Below are 25,661 nucleotides of genomic sequence, written 5' to 3' on the forward strand. Positions count from 1 at the left end.
CACCTATGACTATAAAAAAAATTGTTCCCATGGCAACTCACTCTTTTCCAGTCCCCACCCACTTGATTTCAATATGTTAGTGATTTTCAGCTTAAAAAATGTTAAACAAGGCCACAAAGTCGTGCTGACATATTTATGTGCTTGCTGGATCATGCATATGAAGTGCTGTTAGCAAATATCAAAATGGAACGCCAAAGGTGGCCAGAAAAGCTCATAATATGGAGGAGGTCTGGAACCCAGTATGATGCCATGGTAACAGAACTGTTAAGCTCATATTGTGAAGAACATTTAGTAGAATCTTACTGCAACAAATCAAAAATTTCTGATACAAATTGGCTGAGATATCTCTTTGCATCATATTTGAAGAAAATTTGGTTGAGTGTATGACGTCATCACTTGGCTAATTTGCATATTTTAAAAACTCGAATATCTCTGGAACGAAAAGAGATATTTGAAAAAAGTAAACAGCATTTTTCTTCTCACGCAGACTACTTGTTTATGTTTCAAAATGGCTTGGATAGGAAAGATGCGATTTTCGTCATAGTACCACTTTAAATAATTATTAAGAGAACATTGGTCGGAACTGGAGCCTTCCAGTAAAATTGATTATTAATATTACAATTGAATTAAACATAAATTGTTTGGATGAAACATGGAACGAAAGGAATTGAATAGAGAGTATTCGAGCAGCATTTGTATATTGCTTCTAACATCAAAAATTAGATTTTGAGTTGTCTAGCTTACAAAGACAACAAGGCCACCGGCCGTTACGTATCGCGCGCATGATATACACGGAATGAATTTTATTTGATTGTCGTTTTATACGATTCGACAGTCTGATTACTAATTTAAAAAAAATGAGTGGAGGATAAGAGATATAAATCTTACAAGAATCCGTGACGACATTAATCTTTTTTTTTAAATTGTAGACAATTAAACACTTCTCATTATTGATGAGAAAAGATGCGAAAAGGTTAACGATTGTCGTTTAATGAAAATTGTAATTTTACTTATATAAGATAAAAGAAAAAATTAATGGACCTTAGAAACTTACCATGTACATGTTCATGTCATCGCAAACACAATTGGATTCTCCACATGATTGATCATTTCACAAAATATTCAGTCAACAACGAAGATAAGGACACCTCATCAGGAAAAAGCAAGAAACACACAAAGAAAATACAACAACAAAATGACAACAAGCAAACCCAGCACTATTTCATTCCAAGTCAACAACTTTGTCAAAATAAAAATTAAGTGAACAAACGTCCATAACAACCAAACACACTTCTTCAAAAAGAACATGGATTTACGAAAGTTGTAACCAAATTTGGAATTATTAACACTTGCATTGCATGAGCACCAAACAGACTACAAATTACTGAAGACATGAATGCGATAAAACACAACTAAAACAATAAGTTTCACTGCCGCATGCAAAAAGGCACTTGGCCAGTGCCACATGTACAAGAGGTGCAAAAACAAGGAAATGACTTCGCATTGTTCAACTACATGCAAGTGATGACTGTTTAATAAAGGTTACAAACGTTGTGGACTACCAGAAAAAAAAAAAAAAAACTTTGAATATGATCTTGTTCAAGTACTTATAACCATAAAGGGGTTTTCTACTGAATTACATTTGTACAAATAACTGTACATTCAACAATCTACCTTCTAAAAAGTCAATTGTCTTTTTCCTTCCAAAAACCAGAAAAATAAAAATAAAACAAAGTCACACGAAGGTAATTCTTATTAAACAAGGTTTTGTTTTTCTGCTGCTCTAAGATAAAGAAAAGCAGAATTAGTTATCATGCACAGTATGCCTAACCCCAACCTTAATGCTAACAATTTAAAATCAGTGCTTAGAACTAATAACAACCAAAGGCGTTTTTACAGACTAACTCATGGAAAACGTACGCTAACTACATCTCCTTACTGATTTACTTACCAATATACACGTAGTTACTCAGTAACAATTGATGGACTTTTTGTTGATGTTTCCTACTTTCAATTTCAACCTAGGTTGAAATCATTTTAATCCGAATTTCAAATTTACCTGTAACATAATCAATGCAATATACAACTGAGCCTTACAAAATGAAAAACTGCCGAGAATTCAGTGATATTGTGTTCCCCAAATTTACACTGAACGCTAAGTTGTGCATTGCTTTGAAATCCCTTTCGTTTGACTCTAAACTGATCATCTACTTATTATAACCTTAAGAAACCATTTCTCTATGGAATGTGACTCCAACAATGGACATAGGGTTTCGCAATGAAGCCTCCAAGGTTAATGTACCCGGTCCCTTTCCAGACCTAAATGAGTAAATCTTTTTTCGACGAAAATAAAAAGTACAGCAAAACGTAAAGCGTTGGAGGATTGTCCGCATATGTTGGCGATAACCCTGGCTGAGGAAAACGTACAAACAAGGATTTATAAAGCTGTTGGCGTGACAAAGCCAGAAGAACAATACTTCAACCTCCGGTGAAATTTTACGATATACATCCTTACGAAAATAAAATATATAGTGTATCACATGTGCTGGAAACCAGCAAACTGCGAAAAGAACTATAATGGCTATTAAGGCTAGTATTACTCTGCGCTTCTCCTGTTGTGATGACTTATATCTTTCCTGGCTTACGTTGCCCGGTATCTTTCTTTGCCATAGCCTCCTCGAAATGAGGGTATAGAGTACGATTAGAATTAACAGAGGGATACAATAGAGACAAATGAAAGTTATTAAGTAGTAAATCTGAGAAGAGATTTCATTGTCAAAGCGTGGAAAATAGCGAATGCAGTAATATATACCATTTTGTTGTTGGATGTCATAGGCAAAAATGAATGGAACGGCGTATACCGCCGAGCTAACCCATATGGCCAAAGTTGTCATTTTGACTTTTCTTAAGGCTCTTACTTTGGCTGGGTATAAGACAGCGAAAAAGCGATCCAGTGAGACTGCCATGACCGTAAAAATTGAGGCGGGTATGGACACCTGGTAGGAAAAGTGAACGATTTTACAAGTTATCTGCCCGAAAATTCCTCCAATCCACTTCAATCCCACCTGAAGAAAAATAATGCTGTACGGCATCGCAAATATTGTGATGAGCATGTCGGCAATGGCCATGTTAAGTATCAGCATATTTGTGACTCGATTCCCTGCCTTTTTCATGATTGCAAAGTATATGGCGATGCTGTTTCCCGCTATTCCAAACATGATCGTCACAGCATAAAGGACTGTAATGGTGACTTTACTGGTTGTGCTAAATTTTACTGTAAAGGAACTCCCTATGGAGGCAAAGAAACGCTATTTGTTAAAAATGGTGGGCGGTGACAAACTTACTTCCGAGTCAGGATTTCGAGTTGGATTTTCGAGTGAGAATTTCGAGTTGGATTTCGAGTAAGGATGTAGAGTTGTTTTTTTCGAGGTGGTTACTAGTAATCCAGCTGTAGCGGCTCGGCTAGTTTACCGGTAAACCCTCTCTTAGATTTCCAGTGCAATGCAGTCAACAAAATAATTCCTGTAGGGGTGGGGTTAGTGCTTTGCCTTTTTATTCTGCGACATCACTATGTAAAGCATACATGAAGTAAGAGGCAAGACAGTGAGTCTTACATGAAGTCATTACATGCTCCTCATTTCAAAATAGCAAGATTGGGAATACGATAACCAGGCGTAAGATCTAGAATTTGATTTTTCTTGTCATATCTATTCCGGTGGTGCAAATTTATAAATCTGAGTTAAGAATTAGACGCAAGAAAAGGCAAATATATAAATCCTATGATTCCCCATGTTTTGAATACCAACAAATGGCTCCAATGCTGCTTAACAGTGCTTTCCTAGTTAGTCCTCCGCATGACTGTTCTGTTTTCAGCATTTTAAGCGGTTGGATATCATACTGTGCACTGAAAGTACATGTTCAAACCACGTCCGTTCCACAGCGAAGCATTCAAAGAATTTTCCACATCGCACGAACTTTCTTATTGTCCCTGGCTGTCAATTATTGCACGCTTGAACACGTCATTCAAGTAAATAAGGTATTTATAAGCCTCCGTGCCATGGAGACTCAAGGCCTGCCCAACCCCTCATGCTCACGTTTCCAAAATTAAGTGTCAGCTATTGTTTCCAGTCAAAAATACAATTACGAATGCAATACTAGGATAGATTAAACAAGATTGCCGTTACCGATCTGCATCCTCGTTCTCCTCCATCAGCTTGGAAAGACCTCAAGACGATGAGCAACGCCGCTGAGAAAGTACATTGTGTAAAACCACTGAAAATTAATTGGAAACCTCGCCAAAAAAATCCTTACTCGAAAAATCCAACTCGAAAATCCAACTTGAAATCCTAACACGGTAAATAGGCAACCTTTTCGTTGGTGGTCAGGTTTCTGTACAAGTGATGCTAACTTCCATCTCTTTAAACAACAACAACAACAACAACAACAAAAACCAAATTCTACCTGAAAATCGAATTGATCAGTGTGCAACAGCCATAAGTCTTGTTTATGGATCTTGTATAGTGTGATGCGAAGTGTATTTATGTTGGCTTTTGGACCTTCTGCAATTTTCAGATGATGCTTTTGAATTCTCAAGTCCAATCTTTTGCACTGTAAGCCCGTGCGGAAAACTTGACTATTGTGTTAATTATCAGATTGTTGGTCATGTTCACGGTACTATAATTAAAGTGGAATACATAGAGCTCGAGTTATCTTAGTTTAAACGGGATAATCTCACTACAGTTATAAAATGATATAGCTACACTATACTTAACAACTATGCGATGCTTTTTTAAAGTTAATTTTTTAAATTGTGATTTCAAAACTACAAACCTTGATCAGAGTATGACAAATTCATAGCGTGTACGTTAACGGCGGATCTAAAGAGATGGAATATAATAGATAAAAGGAATTAAAATGTAATGTCGAATATTAATATTAAATTGAACTGGGATGGGTCGACTTTTTTTTTGTCATTACTCACCGATAGCGTTTTAGAGTAAACTCCTCTTCACTCATATAAGCTCACAAAGTTATGCACCTACAGCGATGTCGGCCAGTTGAAGTCTTATATTCATGCAAAATATTAGCTCATTTGAAACAAGATTCAACAGGTATGCTTAATTAATAAATTCAAGTGACCAAAAAAATTGCCACTTTTCTACCGCGCCCTTTCCACAACATCAACTTTTTCAAAAATCTTTTCTACCCATTGCAAATTCCTTTAAGAAATCACCAAACTCGATAAATTGAAAAGCCGTGGGATATAAAAGGAACTTCTTTTAAAACAATTTGAAGCAATAAAACATCGCGTTGATGGGGATCATTTAGCTGTTGGCGTCTGTAAGACTTCTAGCTCTTATCAAATGACAGGATGTTCGTATCACATCAAGTGAGACCAAGCAATTAATCATTTCAGAGATTGTAAAGGTTTATAATGAGGGATGGAAAAAATCTTTATGAAATGGTCTTTGCATATCGGATCACTGATCACTCCAAGTGAGGCAAAACAATATTTGAGAGGTTTTTCGAGGATCCAAAAAAAAAAAAAAAAAACAATCATTGAAGACAAGCGTCTTTCCTGTCGCTCAATAGGACAGTAATTGCTCGATGCATCACAGATCTTCTTATTTTTTATCCCTGCGCATTTCCTTTCTATGAATGAATCTTATAATTAATAAATCTAGCAAGGAATATAATTATTCTTTTTAGGCAGGGCTATTTAGGAAAGAAATTACCTGAACTGAATATGTTCAGTATGACAGCCTTCCCGATGTGACAATCGCGTTCGAATTCATAAATGATGGAGATTTCCTGGGAAAGTTAAAGATTGCATGTTTCAGAAGTAAAGAAAATATCTTCCTGTCTTCCTACCAGAAACACGGTTATTGAAAGCAAGTTACTGTAAATGCGCCGAAAAAAGCCTTTACTCTAATGACGTTACCAACGCACCAGGGGCACCCAACGTCAATTTTCGGAAAGTATCTGTTCGGAAGACGATTTGAGATCTAGAATTTTCGGAACATTTGTTGTATAATTTGCTTGCTTGCCTGCCTGCCCAAGGATTTTCGAACATATAAAAAATGGTATAATTGCTCATTTTTCACGGATTTTTACCCTTAAAAGGTCACCTAGAAGTTTCGAGAGCTTTCCTTCAGCCTGAAATTTTCGAAAAGGTTAGTATTGATCCTCATAATTTTCGGATCACTAGACTTTCAGCTAGGATCCGAACAGATGAAAATTTTTAGGGGATAAAAATCTGCCTATATCTACCGTGTAAATACCAAAATATGTTTAACAACTCTTTGTTTAAGTGGTTTTGAACTATATTCTCGTTGGGTGCCCTGACGCACGCGTTTCTTGTGAAACCACAGGGAGTAGAGGAGTCTTATTTGACAGTTTTTCCAGTTAAATTCACCGTACGAATTGATCTTGTTGCTGTGAATCACCGTATGTGATCAAACCACATACAAACGATCGTGTTACGCTGCCGTTGATATCCTATCCGCGAAACGAAAGCTGCATACAGTAATGACTGTGGGCTTGTCACTAGTGGTCACTAACAGTACTCTCGGCAACTGGTTTGATCACGGTACGGTGAATTTGCAGTGCCTAACAGTTCAAAGGTAGTTTTTCCCGGTTTATGAATATGCTTAAAAAGGAGATCTTAACGGCTGTTATTGAAATCCAAAAAAGAAAATTGGGGGTAACCACGGATTTTCCAAAGATAATTGTAAAAAGGATGTAAAATACAAAGCAATGTATGGCGTTCTTTTCCAAATTGACTACCAAGGGCACTTGCTGAGTTCTGAATTATCGGCATAGTTTTAAACAGTGCTGTCTTGTTAGTAAGCAACACCCATGGGAAACCCGAGACCTCGAGATGCACAGACCGTATGCGCAATGACAATAATAAGCACTGTTCTTAATTAAAAGAAAGTTTAAAAAGCTTTGAAAAGAAAGCATACGGGAAAAAAAAGGACGGTAGCTGCCAAGGAACAGGGCTGGCGCAGTGGTGATAGCACTCGCCTCCCAGAAATGCTTCCCGGGTTCGACTCCTTGAATCGGCCTAATAAGTGTCGGAGTTGAAGATGTGGGTTTTGCACACAGACCTATTATTATTATCGAGGCATTCCAAAGTTCAGAGTATCGCTAGTCTTAACTAACCATGACCAATGGTTAAAAACCCAAAGCATCTATTATTATTATTATTATTATTATTATTATTATTATTAAAACATAAAACTGTAAAAACCAACGATAAAATGATGATGGCAAACAGCCGAAAACGTTAGGTTTGAATATTTTAATTGTTTAATTTTTAGCCTTGTATATAGAATATATTTTACTAAGCGAACATTATGGACATTATTATTATTATTATTATTATTATTATTATTATTATTATTAATATATTTATTATTATTATTATGAGTCGTATATTTTAATAATAATAATAATAATAATAATAAGACGGTCTGGCACTTAGGTAAAAAAACTGATAGCCTAATCTATCTACATTAAGAAAGCTATTAAAAATATATATATATACAATATATACATTTTGTAGGGAAAATATAGATATTCAAACACCCTAGTATCTAACGACAACATCTTTAACAAAAAAAATAAAATAAAATAAAATAAAATGCAATTCATTTCTATTAAAAGTGAAACCAAGAATATTAAAAAGATCCTAAAACACTAATAGCGTTTAAGCGGCAGTCATCAATGAAATCCCCTTGTGGGATTTTGTGGAAGGGTGTCCTGGAACCTCTTACGCATGTGTGTACCGATGCATTAAACAAGATTGCCGTTACCGATCTGCATCCTCGTTCTCCTCCATCAGCTTAAAAAGACCTCAAGACGATGAGCAAAGCCGCTGAGAAAGTACATTGTGTAAAACCACTAAAAATTAATTGGAAACCTCGCCAAAAAAATCCTTACTCGCAAAATCCAACTCGAAAATCCAACTCGGAATCGTAACACGGTAAATAGGCAACCTTTTCGTTGGTGGTCAGGTTTCTGTACAAGTGATGCTAACTTCCATCTCTTTAAACAACAACAACAACAACAACAAAAACCAAATTCTACCTGAAAATCGAATTGATCAGTGTGCAACAGCCATAAAAGTCTTGTTTATGGATCTTGTATAGTGTGATGCGAAGTGTATTTATGTTGGCTTTTGGACCTTCTGCAATTTTCAGATGATGCTTTTGAATTCTCAAGTCCAATCTTTTGCACTGTAAGCCCGTGCGGAAAACTTGACTATTGTGTTAATTATCAGATTGTTGGTCATGTTCACGCTACTATAATTAAAGTGGAATACATAGAGCTCGAGTTATCTTAGTTTAAAAGCGATAAAGTCACTACAGTTATAAAATGATATAGCTACACTATACTTAACAACTATGCGATGCTTTTTTAAAGTTAATTTTTTAAACTGTGATTTCAAAACTACAAACCTTGATCAGAGTATGACAAATTCATAGCGTGTACGTTAACGGCGGATCTAAAGAGATGGAATATAATAAATAAAGGATTTAAAATGTAATGTCGAATATTAATGTTAAAGTTGAACTGGGATGGGTCGACTTTTTTTTTGTCATTACTCACTGATAGCGTTTTAGAGTAAACTCCTCTTCACTCATATAAGCTCACAAAGTTATGCACCTACAGCGATGTCGGCCAGTTGAAGTCTTATATTCATGCAAAATATTAGCTCATTTGAAACAAGATTCAACAGGTATGCGTAATTAATAAATTCAAGTAACCAAAAAAATTGCCACTTTTCTACCGCACCCTTTCCACAACATCAATGTTTTCAAAAAGCTTTTCTACCCATTGCAAATTCCTTTAAGAAATCGCCAAACTCGGTGAATTGAAAAGCCGTGGGATATAAAAGGAACTTCTTTTAAAACAATTTGAAGCAATAAAACATCGTCGTTAGCTGTTGGCGTCTGTAAGACTTCTTACTCTTATCAAATGACAGGATGTTCGTATCACATCAAGTGAGACCAAGCAATTAATCATTTCAGAGATTGTAAAGGTTTATAATGAGGGATGGAAAAAATCTTTATGAAATGGTCTTTGCATATCGGATCACTGATCACTCCAAGTGAGGCAAAACAATATTTGAGAGGTTTTTCGAGGATCCAAAAAAAAAAAAAAAAAAAACAATCATTGAAGACAAGCGTCTTTCCTGTCGCTCAATAGGACAGTAATTGCTCGATGCAACACAGATATTCTTATTTTTTATCCCTGTGCATTTCCTTTCTATGAATGAATCTTATAATTAATAAATCTAGCAAGGAATATATTTATTCTATTTAGGCAGGGCTATTTAGAAAAGAAATTACCTGAACTGAATATGTTCAGTATGACAGTCTTCCCGATGTGACAATCGCGTTCGAATTCATAAATGATGGAGATTTCCTGGGGAAGTTAAAGATTGCATTATTCAGAAAGTAAAGAAAATATCTTCCTGTCTTCCTACCAGAAGCACGGTTATTGAAAGCAAATTACTGTAAATGCGCCGAAAAAAGCCTTTACTCTAATGACGTTTCCAACGCACCAGGGGCACCCAACGTCAATTTTCGGAAAATCGGCTGTTCGGAAGACGATTTGAGATCTAGAATTTTCGGAACATTGCAGTAAAAATTCTTGCTTGCCTGCCTGCTCTAGGACTTTTGAGCATAACAAAAAAAAAAGGTATAATTGCTCATTTTTCACGGATTTTACCCTTAAAGGGTCACCTAGAAGTTTCGAGAGGTTTTCTTCTGCCTGAAATTTTCGAAAAGGTTAGTTTGATCCCCATAATTTTCGGATCACTAGACTTTCAGCTAGGATCCGAACAGATGAAAATTTTTTAGGGGATAAAAATCTGCCTATATCTACCGTTTAAATACCAAAATACGTTTAACAACTGGTTTTGAACTATATTCTCGTTGGGTGCCCTGACGCACGCGTTTCTTGTGAAACCACAGGGAGTAGAGGAGTCTTATTTGACCGTTTTTCACGGTTAAATTCATCGTACGAATTGATCTTGTTGATGTGAATCACCGTATGTGATCAAACCACATACAAACGATCGTGTTACGCTGCGGTTGATATCCTATCCGCGAAACGAAAGCTGCATACAGTAATGACTGTGGGTTTCTCACTAGTGGTTAGTAACAGTACTATCGGCACTTGGTTTGATCACGGTACGGTAAATTTGTAGTGCCTAACAGTTCAAAGGTAGTTTTACCCGGTATATGAATATGCTCAAAAAGCAGATCTTAACAAGTGTTATTGAAATCCAAAAAGAAAATTGGGGGTAACCACGCATTTTCCAAAGATAATTGTAAAAAGGCTGTAAAATACAAAGCAATGTATGGCGTTCTTTTCCAAATTGACTACCAAGAGCACTTGCTGAGTTCTGAATTATCTGCATAGTTTTAAACAGTGCAGTCTTGTTAGTAAGCAACACCGATGGGAAACCCGAGACCTCGAGATGCGCAGACCGTATGCGCAATGACAATAATAAGCTCTGTTCTTAATTAAAAGAATTTTTTAAAAGCTTTGAAAAGAAAGCATACGGAAAAAAAAAAAGGACGGTAGCTGCCAAGGAACAGGGCTGGCGCAGTGGTGATAGCACTCGCTTCCCAGAAATGCTTCCCGGGTTCGACCTTGAATCGGCCTGATAAGGGTCGGGGTTGAACATGTGGGTTGTGCACGCTCCTCCGAGAGCTTTTGCTCCGGGTACTCTGGTCACCTCTCATGAAACGAAAGACTTGAAGTGAAGTGATTGTTATTCTTTCTATTAATATTATTACTATTATTATTATTATTATTATTATTATATTATATTATTATTATATTTAAATTTAAATTGATATTAATATTAATATTATTATTATTAAGGCAGACCTGTCATTATTATCGAGGCATTCCAAAGTTCAGAGGATCGCTGGTCTTAACTAACCATGACCAATGGTTAAAAACCCAAAGCATCTATTATTATTATTATTATTATTATTATTATTTATTATGATTGGACATCGAGCAGAGCAAACACGCTCTGTACATGTCTCCAGTTTATCGTCATTTTATGCTTGAATTGATATCTAATTAGTTAATCTCTGTTTTGCTGCTTTTAAATGGCCTATCCACGTTTTCTGTTCATTTACTCGCTGGAGTCGTCTGTTCTTTCTGTGAAAAAGATTTTGTCTCGCTGGGCCGCCATGCGTGGCGCTGCAAACAACGAATTCATCGACCGGAACGTCACAATGTTGGAGAGGAACAACTCCCGAATGATCATGATCCTGTAGCAGACACTGTTTCTCGTGTTGTGTCTCACAAAACTGCTGTTGTGGTAAACTTTGTAAGGGAAACATAGGATTAAAGATGCATCAAAGGAGCTGTAGAGTTGTTTTGGGTTTGAATGATCAACTTCGCGCTGACCTCAATGATAGCACGCTCACTGATCAAGAATATGGCAATGGAAGCGTTCCTTTAATAACCTCTGGTGTCTCTTCTCTTGAACCTGGAGATGATGGTTTTCCTGATATTAAAACAGGAATAAATCTACCTAAATCTGATGATCAATGGATAACGGCCAACGAATATTTCAAATCAGTCCTTTTTCTTAATCATCCAATCACGGCTCAGAATCTCAGCTCAAGTATCAAACTTTTAAACGACACTATTTATGACTATTTCTCTGCCAACTTTGGTCAAGTCGCACAAGCTACTGATGAACGCCTGATAAAAAAGTACGAAGACAAATCTAAACATGATCTGAAGAAATCTCTCAAAGTCTTAAAACACTCCGCTAGCGCAGATATCGCTGAAATAAAATACGTATCTCGCCTACTGCGTGACAAGCTGCGAAACAACACTTCTCAAGTCAACACTGACCCGATGAATCATGATTATTACATCTCTAAAAATTTCTGGGTTGATGTCAAAAAGATCTTCAATATAAAAGCCGAAAAGCACCTTCATTCTCCATGGACGAGTGTTTTGATTACTTTACAAGAACTATCGCACTAAATCCGACAGAGTCTTCCACCTTTCAAGTGGATACCAACGTTATCTGATCCTGTTATTCCTTTTAACCTTGAACCTCCTACATACCAACAGATATCAAATGTGATTAGAAAAATGAAGGCTTCCGGTTCTCCTTGTCCCTTAGATCAATTATCAATCATTTGTTTTAAAAAGATGTCCGTTTCTTCGCAGTTTATCTGAAATTATCCGTACGGCTTGGTCAACTGGATCCGTCCCAAGCGAATGGAAGAAAGCATGCAAATCCTCATCCACAAGAAAGGAAACGTTAATGCCTGCCAACTTTCGTCCAATTACTCTGCAATCTGTGCCCTTAAAGGTTTTTACCTCGTGCCTTCGTAATGCCATTTTCAACTTCCTTGCCGCTAATAATTATATTGAACATGAAATTCAAAAAGGTTTTACACCTGGTCTCTCAGGAACTTTTGAGCATACTGCTCAAATGGCTGACATCATTAACAAAGCTCGTACCAAGCAGCGTTCTCTTGTCATTACTCTCCTAGACCTCAAAAACGCCTTTGGTGAAGTTCATCACAATTTGATTCAAACCGCTCTTGATTACCACCACATCCCTGATCATGTCAAACTTCTGGTTAAAAAAAGTCTGTACACTGATTTCAAAACCTCTATAATTACCAATGAATTTCGTACTCCGTTTATATCTATTGGTCGTGGCGTACTTCAAGGTGATTGCCTCAGCCCTCTTCTTTTTAACTTGTGTTTTAACACGTTTCTCCAGCACATTAAATCTGAAAAATATCGTCAATTTGGCTTTTCCCTAAGGTTCTTAAATCCGATCCACTGGTTCCAGTTCGCAGACGACGCCGCTGTTATAAGTGGTCAGGAATCAGAAAATCAGCACCTAATCAACCGCTTTATAATCTGTGTCAATGGTCTAATATGATAATAAGGGTTGACAAATGTTTTACTTTTGGAATACGGAAACTGTGCACTAAATCTGTCCAATATCTACCTAAACTGTTGATAAATGGAGTTCTTGTCCCGTGTGGAAATGGGTGAATCATTTCGTTACTTAGGACGCTACTTTGACTTCAACATGTCTAACAACCAACACACATGTCAGAATTGTCCTCTCTCTGTACAAGACTTGATGTGTGACATTGATGAGAACCACCACATCCCCAAAAACAAACTTCTGCTGTACAGCCGCTATGTCCTATCTAAACTGTCCTGGCATTTTACTGTAGCTGACATATCAAAAACCTGGATAATAGCAAATCTTGATTCTATAGTGAACGGCTATATTCGAAAATGGCTTGAAATCCCGATATCTGGTACACTGAGTAATGTTTTTCTAGAACGCAATAAATTTGGCCTTAATATTTGTCCTCCTTCAGTTAAATTCACTCAGTGCAAAACAGTTCTCCGCAATTCCTTAAAAGAGTCACGGAATGATTCCCCTAAAAGATCTCTGGAAGTCGTCAAGCAGTCACACCAATATTCAATACGATGTGTGTCAAAAATCCACCAAGGAAGTTCTTAAAGACTTCCGTTCGAATCAAGAAGACAAACTGCAACACCACTTAATCATCAAGGTTTCTTTTTTACAAATGTTATCAAGCACTCATTGTCATCTGTTAACTCTATTTGGTCGTCTGCCCAGTCATCTACCCAAACATCATCTCAAACATTTTACCATTCGCTACATCAACAACTCCCTTCCTACACGTACGAATATGACAAGATGGGGATTATCACAAAGTCCTGATTGCTCCTTTTGCCTTAACCCTGAGTCACTCCTCCATATTGTCGCTGGTTGTCAACATTACCTTGATCGCTTCACCTGGAGACACGACTCAATTCTCAACTTCATTGCCAACTCACTTCAACCTGTAATTAATGATCGCTCTTCACTCTATGCTGATGTCAATGGCTTTCCGAGTCCTTCAATTATAACTGGTGAAATCGTCGATCAGATCTTTTCTAATACAGTCCAAGTGCAAGTATATATTCTAGAACTAACGGTTGGTTTTTGAATCTAACCTTAAAAAAAATGCAGTACGCAAAAAAAAAAATACATGAACGTGGTCAAAGACATGAGAAGTAACTACAGATGTGTCAAATTTGTAAACCTTTCCATGAGCTCCCTTGGTGTTCTCTCCAACGAATGCTCTACGTTTTTAGAAATGATGAATGCATTGGCATTGACAAAACGCAACAACACTATATAATCAAAAAAAAAAATAAGTCTCGCCATTAGAGCAACATATTTTATATTCTGTCGTAGAAATAAGACTTGGGATAGCCCAGACTTAATAAAACTGTAATATATATATATATATATATATTTTTTTTTTTTTTTTTATTCATTTGTAAGGAGCATTTTGTGTGGAGCGTTTAGCGGTTCCCCCCCCCCCCCCCCCCTATATTTTCCACTGTTTATCAGTGTGAGGGGTGTCTGTCTTCTCAAGGGCGTGGGGACTCATGACTGGTTAGACGGGTTTTGCCAGCCATTGGTGCAGTCTCCATCTTGGAGCTGGCTGCCAATAGTGGAAGCTCCAGGATGTCTCAGGCACCCCACTTAGCAATGCAGTTGTTAATTCTCAAGTATTCAAAATAATGTACTCAATGTTAGACCCAGATAATAGTAAGCAAGTAAAAATAATAAGTTTAACAATAATTTAGTAAAGGCTCCAAGTCATTGCAGTGGTTTGTAAAAACTATACACTGAACTAACACATGATATGATTGGTCGTATATCAATGTCTTGAGTGCATGGTTTTCCGCACACAAAATTTCTGAGGTATTTTGGAAAATGTGGGCCTTTAAAAAGGACACTTCTTTTTTTTTTAAAAAAAGCCAGCAGGTAAGGAATGGTAATCAAACAATAGATATTTGTGACATTAATGTTTAACTTACAATGCATAAATTTGCTTATTATGAAAGGTTCCATCCACTGGAAGTGTTGTCAGTTGATTATTTGAAAGATACCTACGAAATTAAGAAAAATAATCATGAGAACAACGAGCTTATTTTAGGGGTAATTCAGAATTAAGAAAAGGTTAAAAGGTAGACCAGGTTGCAAAGTGAGTAATCACATGTTTTACGTCTTTACAAAGAATGAATTACGATCTTTGACCATCTATTACACTGTTTGATACTTGAGAATTGCAATATTCACGTAAGACAATGGAACCTCTCCTTTGGGGACGTACACCTCTATTCATGGGTAACCTCCATTCAGGGGACAGAATTTGGTCCCAGAAAAATGTTCAAACTATTCTTTGTATCCATTCTAACATCTGTTCAGGGTACACCTGACCTGGCCACAAGTGTCACTTGAGTGGAGGTTCCACTGTAATAAAGTGCACAACAATTCTTTTAAACTTACAACGAGAAAATGTCTGCACAACAGAAAAAGCTCCATCCTCAATAAAGGCAATATCATTGTCAGCCAGATTTCTGGAAGGAAAGGGAATTGACCTTTTTACAGCAGCAATGTTGGAGTTCTTATAAGTAGTATAGTGATTGGGGGGTACTGGGGCATTTTAAACAATTTGAATAAAACAAAGTTTACATACGATTTTAACAAAGTGCAAAAACCAACTTTAAAACTAATTAAATATGCATAAATTTTGCGTTGAAATTTGACCTTGGGATTTTGAGTTGGATTTTGCGATGGATTTTGCGTTGCATTCAAAATTCACCAAAAAAATTAATCTATATGTTTTTAAAATATATATATTACCAAGCAAAAAACTACATGATTAAATATTTGCATAATCAATCAAATGGAACATGAAAACAAAATGAAGGGTTTTTTTTTCCCATATTCAAGTCAGTTTTAACCAATCCCAACTTTCATTTTTTTTTACCAAAATTGTTTCTCAAATAATGTTTATTTCCATTTGGTTTCTATTCTATTGGAAGTGACTTTGGAAGATGCATTCATGAACTGTAATCACCATAGCGTGTCATTTGATAAACGTTATGAGTAAAGTTTAGCAGTAAACTTTATTAGTAGACTTTATTAGTAAACGTTATAATTTAGATTGTTTTAGTGTGTTGATTTTATAATGACCGTATGCATAACTTTTATTGTCTTCCCCTGAGGGAAAAACATTATCCCACTAGATGAAATTAAAAAGAAAAATCCATGTTGTCCCTGTTTCCAAACCCAGGCAACGAAACCTGTGAATTTGTGGCAACTTACACGTAATGATTATTAACTATACACTACCATTGCACACTGACAATAGAAAACTGACAAGTAAGTCCTGCTTACGATTAATTCATTTTCTATTTTGAATGAGTTGTTCTTACTACATAAACCTGGCCAATAAAATTAATGATACAAGATTAAAACAATGGGACTACAATTGTCTGACCAATTGTGCTTTTAGTCTCCCATATCTCGTCATGTGACACATCCACAAATTTTCACTAATCGATGTAATACATAACAGACTGTGCACTGTTTTTTTTTTTTGCAGGCAACCAGGCATTAAAATTTATCAAAAACTGTTCGCCCAGTAAAATCAGGGTCTTCTGGTCATCTAAGATGACCAGACGACCCTTAATTTCTACCACTGTTATTTGCATGATAAATCGTTTCCAAGAAATGATGATATTCTTAATTAAGAGTAGCCTAAGCATACAAATTAATAATATTATTATTGATATTATGGACCGTTGATCCAAGGAGAAACCAAGTTGACTAAAACCAAAAGACAACAACAACTGTACTTACAACACATTCAGTGAAGATAAATCTTTAAACATAACCTTTAAAATCCTGCATATCTGGTTGTTTTGTAAATACCTGTGTAGGTAAACTAACAGTGAGTTGATAGCCACTGCAAGAAAGCAAAGTGAACTGTAGAGATAAAATAACACATTATGCAGGCACAGAAATGGGTTTATCAACTGGTTTGATATGGTTAATTTGTTGATCATGACCACCATAAAGAAATTTGACCGCTGATGTTTCGAGAATTAGCCCTTCCCTAGCTTTCAAATTTCTAAAGTTACAGCCGTGACCATTTCAATCTAGTTGATAAACCCATTCCTGTGTTTCATTTCCCCACTGATACAGCACCACATTAAATGTATGCAAGCAGTGAGGTAATAAAATGCACTCACAAGTACTGCAAAGATGATAGTCCATGAAATGATGTGTTTGGCACAACATCTATGAGGTTATTGTACAAGTATCTAGAATATAAAAAAGGAACTTTAATTCATTAGCATTTTTTTTCGATTGGCCTTATTCATATCTTTTAAGACATGGTGGAACTGAAATGGAGCTCTTGTTACAAATATGTAAAGTATAGAAGATGCACATACAGTGAAGGTTTTTTTTTAAACAATCACAAACGTGGAGGTATAAATATCCACACCTTTGTTAACACTGAGGTGAATAATATACACTGTAATGCCTATAATATGTATGGTCACAAGCGAAAAAGTTAGTTTTGCTTTCCTGAGAGTCCTCTTCATCTCATCTCATCTTCATCTTCATCTCATCTCTTCATCTCATCTCTTCACTGCGTTCCGGATTCCCGATTTTAGGCAAATCCTTCCCCAAAGCATATGGTTTGTAGTTATGGCATTTAATGGTTGTTGGCACTTGAACTGTTCCCACAGGGAGCAACCCAATCCAGAACAACCTTTCGCAAATTTCCTTATGCGGCATACTTTTGCTAGTACTGTAAATCTACAATATTCACTGATACTTACAAGTGAGTAAGTCTTGACAAATTCGTAAACTGGTTTTCGTGTTTAAAATTGAACTTGTTGTTGGTCATGTATCTGAAAAGAAAATATTTAAGGACATAAGAATGCCACAAGACCAATGACTATTCCATGCATTTTGCAAAGTCTGGCCTTTCTTGTGAGACTACTCATGAAATATACTCCTTGAGATTTTCAAAGTGTGATTGCTCAACACTTGACTGGTAATATTTTTACGCTTTGATTTTTATCTAAATGCTATTTATTTTATAATTAAATAAAGTACGATCGTCTGGGCGAGTGTAGTCCTGAGAAGGACTGTTTGAGATGACATTGACTGACGTTTCAACAAGCTGAGCAGATACTATAAAAACTCAGGTCGTAGATGTCGTCGGTCAACTTATTCGCGATGTTATCGACTGTCGGTTGAGCCTAGATGTAATTGGCTGGGAAGACTAAACAGTGATTGGTGCATTTCGATCCGTCTCTGTATAGGTCTAAGGTATGTACCTGTATTGTGGCATACGTTGGGCAGTACTCTGATAGAGTAAATCAGTGTGTTGTTTGTCTGTTGATGTTGTGGATGAGTGGTTTGCAGAGTGCGGGAAGTTGTAGGCATCAGTTTATTGGTGTTTGTTCTAAGTTAGTAAACCAGCTTTCCAGCACGATCCGTTGGTAGTAGTTAGTGCTGTACGTAACACATGCATGCAGCGTCCCAGTCCATTCTGTGGTTTGTCAGCAATGTTACTGTTGATGTCAGCTTTCCTTGTTGCTCGTCTGTGTTCAGTCAGTCTAATGTTCAAATTTCTTCTGGTCTCACTGACATAAGTGGCCTGGCAGTCGCAGCATTTGATCTTATAAACTGTTCCTTGTCTGTCCTTAGGTTGGTCTTTGTCTTTGACATTAGTCAGTAGTTTTCATAAGGTAGTGATGGATCTGTGAGCAACATGGATGTTGCAAGGCTGTAGGATCCTAGTGATAATCTCAGAAGTTCCTTTGATGCAGGGTATAGTCACTGTGGAGGTAGGTTAGTGTTTGTTGCATTAGGTTCTGTATGTAAAAATATTGAAGATCCGTTACCAGGATTCATGATAAGAAATAAGACATTAGTAGTATAATCATTCTCTGGTAAAAGGTTTTAAAAGACTATGAGCTTTCAACCGACTGAACTGCTGTCTTCAACGGATTTGCATAACTGTATGGTAAGTGTTGCGCATGTAAAACTCGCAGTTGTAGTTTTTCTTACTAAAAAACGTTGTCTAAGTATTTATGTTCGTCTGCTAAGCTGTCGTGTGAGTCACAAACCAGTAGCGCATGTCTCATTAAGGTCTGTATTGTCAAAGCCTTGTGTGACGTAGGATTGTAAGGTGATTCGTCAAGGAGTCTTTCAGTGTGGGTGGGTTCCCTGTGAACTGTCATCTTTAGTCTGTTGTTGTCCCAGATGAGCAAGCAGTCAAGAAAAGGAATCTTACCATTATCCTCGACTTCCTTGGTAACTGAATGTGGGGTGTTTTGTCTGTTGAGATGTTCATGAAAATCGTCAATTTCGTCTTTATGTAGAGCTGTGAAATATCGTCAACGTAGCGTAACCAGAGTGGTATTGTTCGTTTGTAACTTGTCAGGGCGTGTTCCTTGATGTTTTGCATAACTGTAGTGTCGGTCACATGATGGACATACAGGATACTAGGAGAGCAGGAGAATGTTATTAGTGATGTTTTGAGCTTAAATGCATCTTGAATGCCGTTGTGATTTATCGCTAAGCACAGAACACAACATTGGCGATGAGAACGGGATTGTCCTTAGAGTAAGAAAGGGATGGCAACACCAAGTTACGAGTTGGAGTTTGCAAAGGTGCTATGACATCAGTAGCGCCTTGTTGAAAAAATGGCAAAAAGCGTTCGAATATTATATCCTCGCAAAATGAATTACAAACAGTAACCGAAGAAAAGGTTTGCTTTTACATTGGGCCCGGAATTAAAGTACAGGAATTGTTCGAAACTTGCAAGATCCAGGAGCGGCAGAAGGAGAAAATGATCACGCTGACGAATATCAGATAGCATTGCCAACTCTTTGACGCCCATTTCAGCACGCAATTAAATGAGCCCTATGAAAGGCACATTTTCCGAAGAGTCAAACAAGAAGTAGGAGAAATTATATTAACGGTGGATCAGTTTACTACTCGATTACGAAAGCAAGCAGATAACTGCAACTGGGAAAATGCTGATGAGCCGATTCGTGATCAAGTCATTGATAAGTGCCCATCGTCAGAATTACGGCAAAAACTGTTGATAAAGGGAACCGATTTAACACCAGCGAAACTCCAAGAAATTGCTCGTTCATTTGAGGCCCTAGATATTCAATTGAAAGCGATGTGTGGTGAACAACAACAACTAAATCGCGTCTATCATAAGGAAACCGCTGACCAATACAAGAGTCGTGGAGGGAAAGGCAGATGTTACGGTGTGACAGAGAAGGTCATTTCAGTCCTGATAGATATTGCCCAGCGAGAAACGCATAGTGTCAGAAGTGCCATAAAATAGGGCATTTTGCCGCAGTTTGTCAAACCAAAAAAAAACGTATCAAGCCAGGAAAACTTCTCATCCCAGGGTGTGCGAAAAAAGGGGAAGTATGGTGTGAACTCAATTTGCGACAGCACGTCCGGAGCTGACAGTGACAACAATGAGTATGCATTCACTGTGGACAGTGGAAACATAGGTGGGATGGTAACTGTTCAACTTGGAGGTGTATCCGTGGAAGTGCTTATCGATTCTGGTGCAAGCACTAATGTAATTGATAAAAGGGACATGGGAAGAGCTGAAATCCCAGAAAATCAAATGTAAATCCCAGAAATGCGATCGGAAGTTGTATGCTTATGGGTGTTGTGAGCCTCTGAAAGTTATCGGTTGTTTTGAGACAACAGTAGTCCTGTGCGAAAGTGTCTGTGAAGCTGAATTGTAGTGTGATTGAAAGGAAAGGACAGCCTTTGTTGGGCCGAGAGACAGCAACTGAGCTCGGGGTTCTCCGAATAGGAACTCCCATAAATATGATAAGCAGTGACATTGTGGAAGAATTTAAAGAATGTTTTCAAGGTGTGGGGAAGCTAAAAGGGTACCAGTTAAAGTTGCACGTTAAAGATGATGCCACTCCTGCAGTACAGCCCCTGCGCAGACCACCATTCAGTCTAAGAGACAAGATTGAGAAGAAATTGGATCAGCTGGAAAGCATGGATATCATGAAAAGTTAACAGCCCGTCTTCATGGGTCAGTCCTGTCATGGTTGTTCCAAAACCCAACGGGGAGGTGAGACTTTGCGTGGATATGAGGCAAGCGAACTGTGCAGTTGAGCGTGAAAGGTACCCCATCCCTACCATCGACGAAGTGCTTCAAGACATGAACCGCAGTAAAGTGTTCAGCAAGTTGGACTTAAGGTGGGGGTGCCACCAAATTCAATTGTCAAAAGAGTCTCGTGGAATTACAACATTCATTACACACAAAGACCTGTATAGGTATAAGAGACTAATGTTTGGAATATCATCAGCCCCAGAAAAAGTATCAACAGGTTATCCAGCAGACGTTGCAAGACATTGAGGGAGTACATAACATCTCAGATGACATCATAGTGCATGGTGCGACTCAGGAAACAACATGACGAGCAACTGCGAAAGGTGATGACGCACCTAAGTGAATGGGGCCTTACCCTTAACTTGGAGAAGTGCCAATTTTCCAATGAATTGACATTCATGGGCCATGTGCTTTCCAGCCATGGGGTTGGGGTGGCGGCAGACAGAGGTGAAAGCTGTGGTAGATGCAAGAGAGCCCGAATCTGTTTCTGAAGTCAGGTCGTTCCTTGGTCTGGTGAATTACAGTGGAAGATTTATTCCAGATCTCGCAACTGTCTCAGAACCGCTTTGAAAGGTTGTTGAAAAAGAGCGCTGAGTTTAAATGGGGGCCTCCCAAGCTGCAGCCTTTCAGAAGATGAAAGAAGAGTTATCCTGAGCAGAAGTTCTAGGATGCTATGACAAAGAAGCTGTTACACATGTTATTACTGATGCGAGCCCGGTGGGGTTGGGCACTGTGCTTGCCCAGAAACAAGGAGGTGAATTCAGAGTGATTATGTATGCTAGTCGCAGCCTTACTGACGTTGAACGCAGATACAGTCAAACTGAGCGAGAGGCGCTAGCCATCGTATGGGCCTCCGAGCCCTCTACTTCTAATGTTGTCCTTGGTCGGCTCAGATAATTCTCTTTGACAAGACAGAACTGCCTCAACACTGGATACAATTGTCTCAGTCGGTATACGTTTCGGCGTTACTGGATGTTTCAGTCCGTAGGAGAGATTTGTGTGTCTCAGTCTTGTTTAAGGGACAGGAGGAGATATTCCTGACCCAGTTTTTGTCTGTCTTGTGGCGTTTCTTGTCTTTGGCTCGCTGAAGTCGCGTAAGTTTCAGTTCTGTCTCAATGCGGTATTGTTCAGTTGTTTTCTTAGCACGTCAGTCAGCAATGTCACGTATAAGGTCATGTAAGTTAGTCGGTATAAGTTGTTTGAGTTTGTCAAGTCGTTGCTGTAGTCTGTTGTTGTAGAGTTTTAGCCTTCTGTAACAATTATGATACGACTCCTGGGTTAAAACCATTTACGATTTTACGTTCACTTGGATGACAGAGCGAACGACCTGCCAACAACTACATCAGTTATGCAAGGAACATCAGATGAATGCGACAACAACAACTCTGGTTCAACCACTGCTGCAAAGATCTTGGCCTTGTTCCAGTTGGTCTTCGACTGAAGTCTCCGTTGAACACACAAGAGGCTATCCAGATAGTCAAAGCCCTGTACAGACGACTGATCCGAGCGCAGATTAATGACTGTCACAGAAGACTAAACTACTGCAACAACAGACTACAGCAATGACTTGACAAACTCAAAAACTTATACCAACTAACTTACTCTACATTATACGTAACATTGCTGACTGACGAGCTTGGAAAAAAACTGAACAATACCGCATTAAGACAGAACTGAAACTTTCGCGACTTTCATAAACCAAAGACAAGAAACGCCACAAGACAGACGAAAACTGGGTCAGGAATATCTCTTCCCATCCCTTAGACAAGACTGAGACACAAGTTCTCTCATACGGACTAAAACATTTCTTGACGCTGAAACGTATATCCACTAAGACGATTGCAACCGGTGTTGAGGCGGTTCTGTCTCGTCAAAGAGAATTATCTGAGCCGACCAAGGACAGCATTAGAAGTAGAACAGCTGCTACTTTACAATAGGCCTCTCTTACAGACAACAACCTGACTAAGGACGAACGACAAGCACTGAAACGACTAAGGAACGACGACGACATTGTAATACTTCCCACTGACAAAGGACGAGTGACTGTTGTTATGGACAACACAGACTATCATGACAAGATGGACCAACTTGTTAACAACAAACAGACTTACAAGCTACTTAAACGAGACCCAAATCCAGCACTTCAACAAAAAAACTCAACAGTAAACTACTTCAAATTAAGAAAGCTGATGTGATCAACATCCAACCTTTCAACAGGCTGAGATGCCCAGAACCACAACCACCTAAACTCTACAGCTTACCCAAACTACACAAACCTAACGTACCTATGCATCCCATTTTTTGGTTCTGTGGTTCGCCAACTTACGAACTGTCAAAATACCTCACTAGGATACTGAAACCACTGACTGACGAATCCCGACATAAACTACAGTCCACTGAAAACTTTATTGACTCCATCAAGACAGTACAAGTACCTGACGAGCACAAACTGGTGTCTTTTGATGTGAAATCACTGTTCACCATATTCCACAAAAACTTGTTGATTGATAAGAAGGTATAAAAATGCTACAGACGCAGGGTGTAGTCGTTACTGGATATTCTAAAAATGTAAAACGTAAGCTAAATCCACATTACTGAGAAAACTTGACATCAGAGAAGCAACATGGCGTTGTATGATGGTACCACGACGAAACTCAAATTTCAAATTTCTTTGAGCTCGCCTGCTGTCTATCATGCGGACGATCCCGGAAATATTCTTCCTTTTTCATAACGTGTAAAAATATTTTAACTGAAATTCGTATATCCAGGGGAACGGATTTGGCAACTCCCTAAAAATTTACTTCTTTTGGATTTATTAGGTACTCTACTGTTTGTCACTGGGATTTCGACAAACAGATTCCGTCCGATGATAAAGGCAAACCGTTTTTAGATAGAATGGTTTGGAGATCCTCCCAGCAGCTTGGCATGGGCCGAGCTTCATTTCCAGTGAACAACTTCAATTGTACTGTCGTAGTTGCAAGATACCGACCATACATCAATTTGCAAGACTACGGAACAATGTTCAGAAAGGAAAGTTGGTGCCAACGGGGTGCCAGTATATTAATGACGTATCAAGTGAAGATTTTATCTTGCCTCCGCAACCTGGAAAAATCTGTCAGAAATTTCTGGATTCAAAGGCCAAATGCTTCATTCAGGTTCTTGTGTTACAATCAAACAATTGTTTGCTATTTTTGGGGCTTCTGTTAGGAGAGGAAAACAAGGATTCAGTGTGGTTTTATAACCAAAATGAGAACTCGTTTCAAAGAGGCTTTTTATTAAAGTGGTACTATGATCAAATTTTTATCCCTTGATTTTTTGAATGTATCACATAGAATTCCATGAAAGAACAAAAACGCCATTTACCGTTTGCAAATATCTTCATTAGTTCCGGAGATATTTAACTTTGAAAAATGGGTAGAATATGCAAATGAGATGACTAATGACGTCATAAACTCAACCCAATATTATATTGAGTATATAAATAGAGCTACCTTGGCCAATTTACAGCGCAGACCATTGAAACTTGGTAGTCTAATAGTTCTACAGGAAACACACCTATGACTATAAAAAAAATTGTTCCCATGGCAACTCACTCTTTTCCAGTCCCCACCCACTTGATTTCAATATGTTAGTGATTTTTCAGCTTAAAAAATGTTAAACAAGGCCACAAAGTCGTGCTGACATATTTATGTGCTTGCTGGATCATGCATATGAAGTGCTGTTAGCAAATATCAAAATGGAACGCCAAAGGTGGCCAGAAAAGCTCATAATATGGAGGAGGTCTGGAACCCAGTTGATGCCATGGTAACAGAACTGTTAAGCTCATATTGTGAAGAACATTTAGTAGAATCTTACTGCAACAAATCAAAAATTTCTGATACAAATTGGCTGAGATATCTCTTTGCATCATATTTGAAGAAAATTTGGTTGAGTGTATGACGTCATCACTTGGCTAATTTGCATATTTTAAAAACTCGAATATCTCTGGAACGAAAAGAGATATTTGAAAAAAGTAAACAGCATTTTTCTTCTCACGCAGACTACTTGTTTATGTTTCAAAATGGCTTGGATAGGAAAGATGCGATTTTCGTCATAGTACCACTTTAAATAATTATTAAGAGAACATTGGTCGGAACTGGAGCCTTCCAGTAAAATTGATTATTAATATTACAATTGAATTAAACATAAATTGTTTGGATGAAACATGGAACGAAAGGAATTGAATAGAGAGTATTCGAGCAGCATTTGTATATTGCTTGTAACATCAAAAATTAGATTTTGAGTTGTGTAGCTTACAAAGACAACAAGGCCACCGGCCGTTACGTATCGCGCGCATGATATACACGGAATGAATTTTAAATGATTGTCGTTTTATACGATTTGACAGTCTGATTACTAATTTAAAAAAAATGAGTGGAGGATAAGAGATATAAATCTTACAAGAATCCGTGACGACATTAATCTTTTTTTTTAAATTTTAGAAAATTAAACACTTCTCATTATTGATGAGAAAAGATGCGAAAAGGTGAACGATTGTCGTTAATGAAAATTGTAATTTTACTTATATAAGATAAAGAA

The 25,661-nt window shown here is 37.7% G+C and overlaps 2 protein-coding genes and 1 long non-coding RNA gene across 4 annotated transcripts in view; 1 reads left to right on the plus strand and 2 right to left on the minus strand.

Annotated features, from left to right (window-relative positions):
- Positions 1 to 1,198, plus strand: part of LOC138019749 (uncharacterized) — an 8,422-nt gene extending 7,224 nt beyond the window's left edge. Inside the window, exon 5 of one of the 2 annotated variants that reach the window (XM_068866624.1) lies at positions 1 to 1,198. This exon is cut by the window's left edge and continues 731 nt beyond it. The gene's annotated coding sequence lies outside the window, so the exon portion shown is untranslated. The other variant, XM_068866623.1, reaches the window with a different exon arrangement.
- Positions 1,199 to 1,418: 220 nt separating this feature from the next.
- LOC138019746 (tachykinin-like peptides receptor 86C) lies at positions 1,419 to 4,858 on the minus strand. The gene is made up of 2 exons (XM_068866620.1): positions 4,831 to 4,858; positions 1,419 to 3,289 (listed from the first exon to the last, which is right to left on the minus strand). Exons 1-2 carry the CDS (start codon positions 4,853 to 4,855, stop codon positions 2,223 to 2,225), a joined length of 1,092 nt encoding a protein of 363 aa, XP_068722721.1. The 5' UTR covers positions 4,856 to 4,858; the 3' UTR covers positions 1,419 to 2,222.
- Positions 4,859 to 15,424: 10,566 nt separating this feature from the next.
- Positions 15,425 to 17,812, minus strand: LOC138019757 (uncharacterized). Its single transcript, XR_011126229.1, has 4 exons — positions 17,749 to 17,812; positions 17,152 to 17,223; positions 16,760 to 16,831; positions 15,425 to 15,471 (listed from the first exon to the last, which is right to left on the minus strand). It is a non-coding gene; the product is annotated as an uncharacterized lncRNA (long non-coding RNA).
- Positions 17,813 to 25,661: the final 7,849 nt, after the last annotated feature.

Source organism: Montipora capricornis, chromosome 10, assembly GCF_036669925.1.
Source record: "Montipora capricornis isolate CH-2021 chromosome 10, ASM3666992v2, whole genome shotgun sequence".
Classification (NCBI taxonomy): domain Eukaryota; kingdom Metazoa; phylum Cnidaria; class Anthozoa; order Scleractinia; family Acroporidae; genus Montipora; species Montipora capricornis.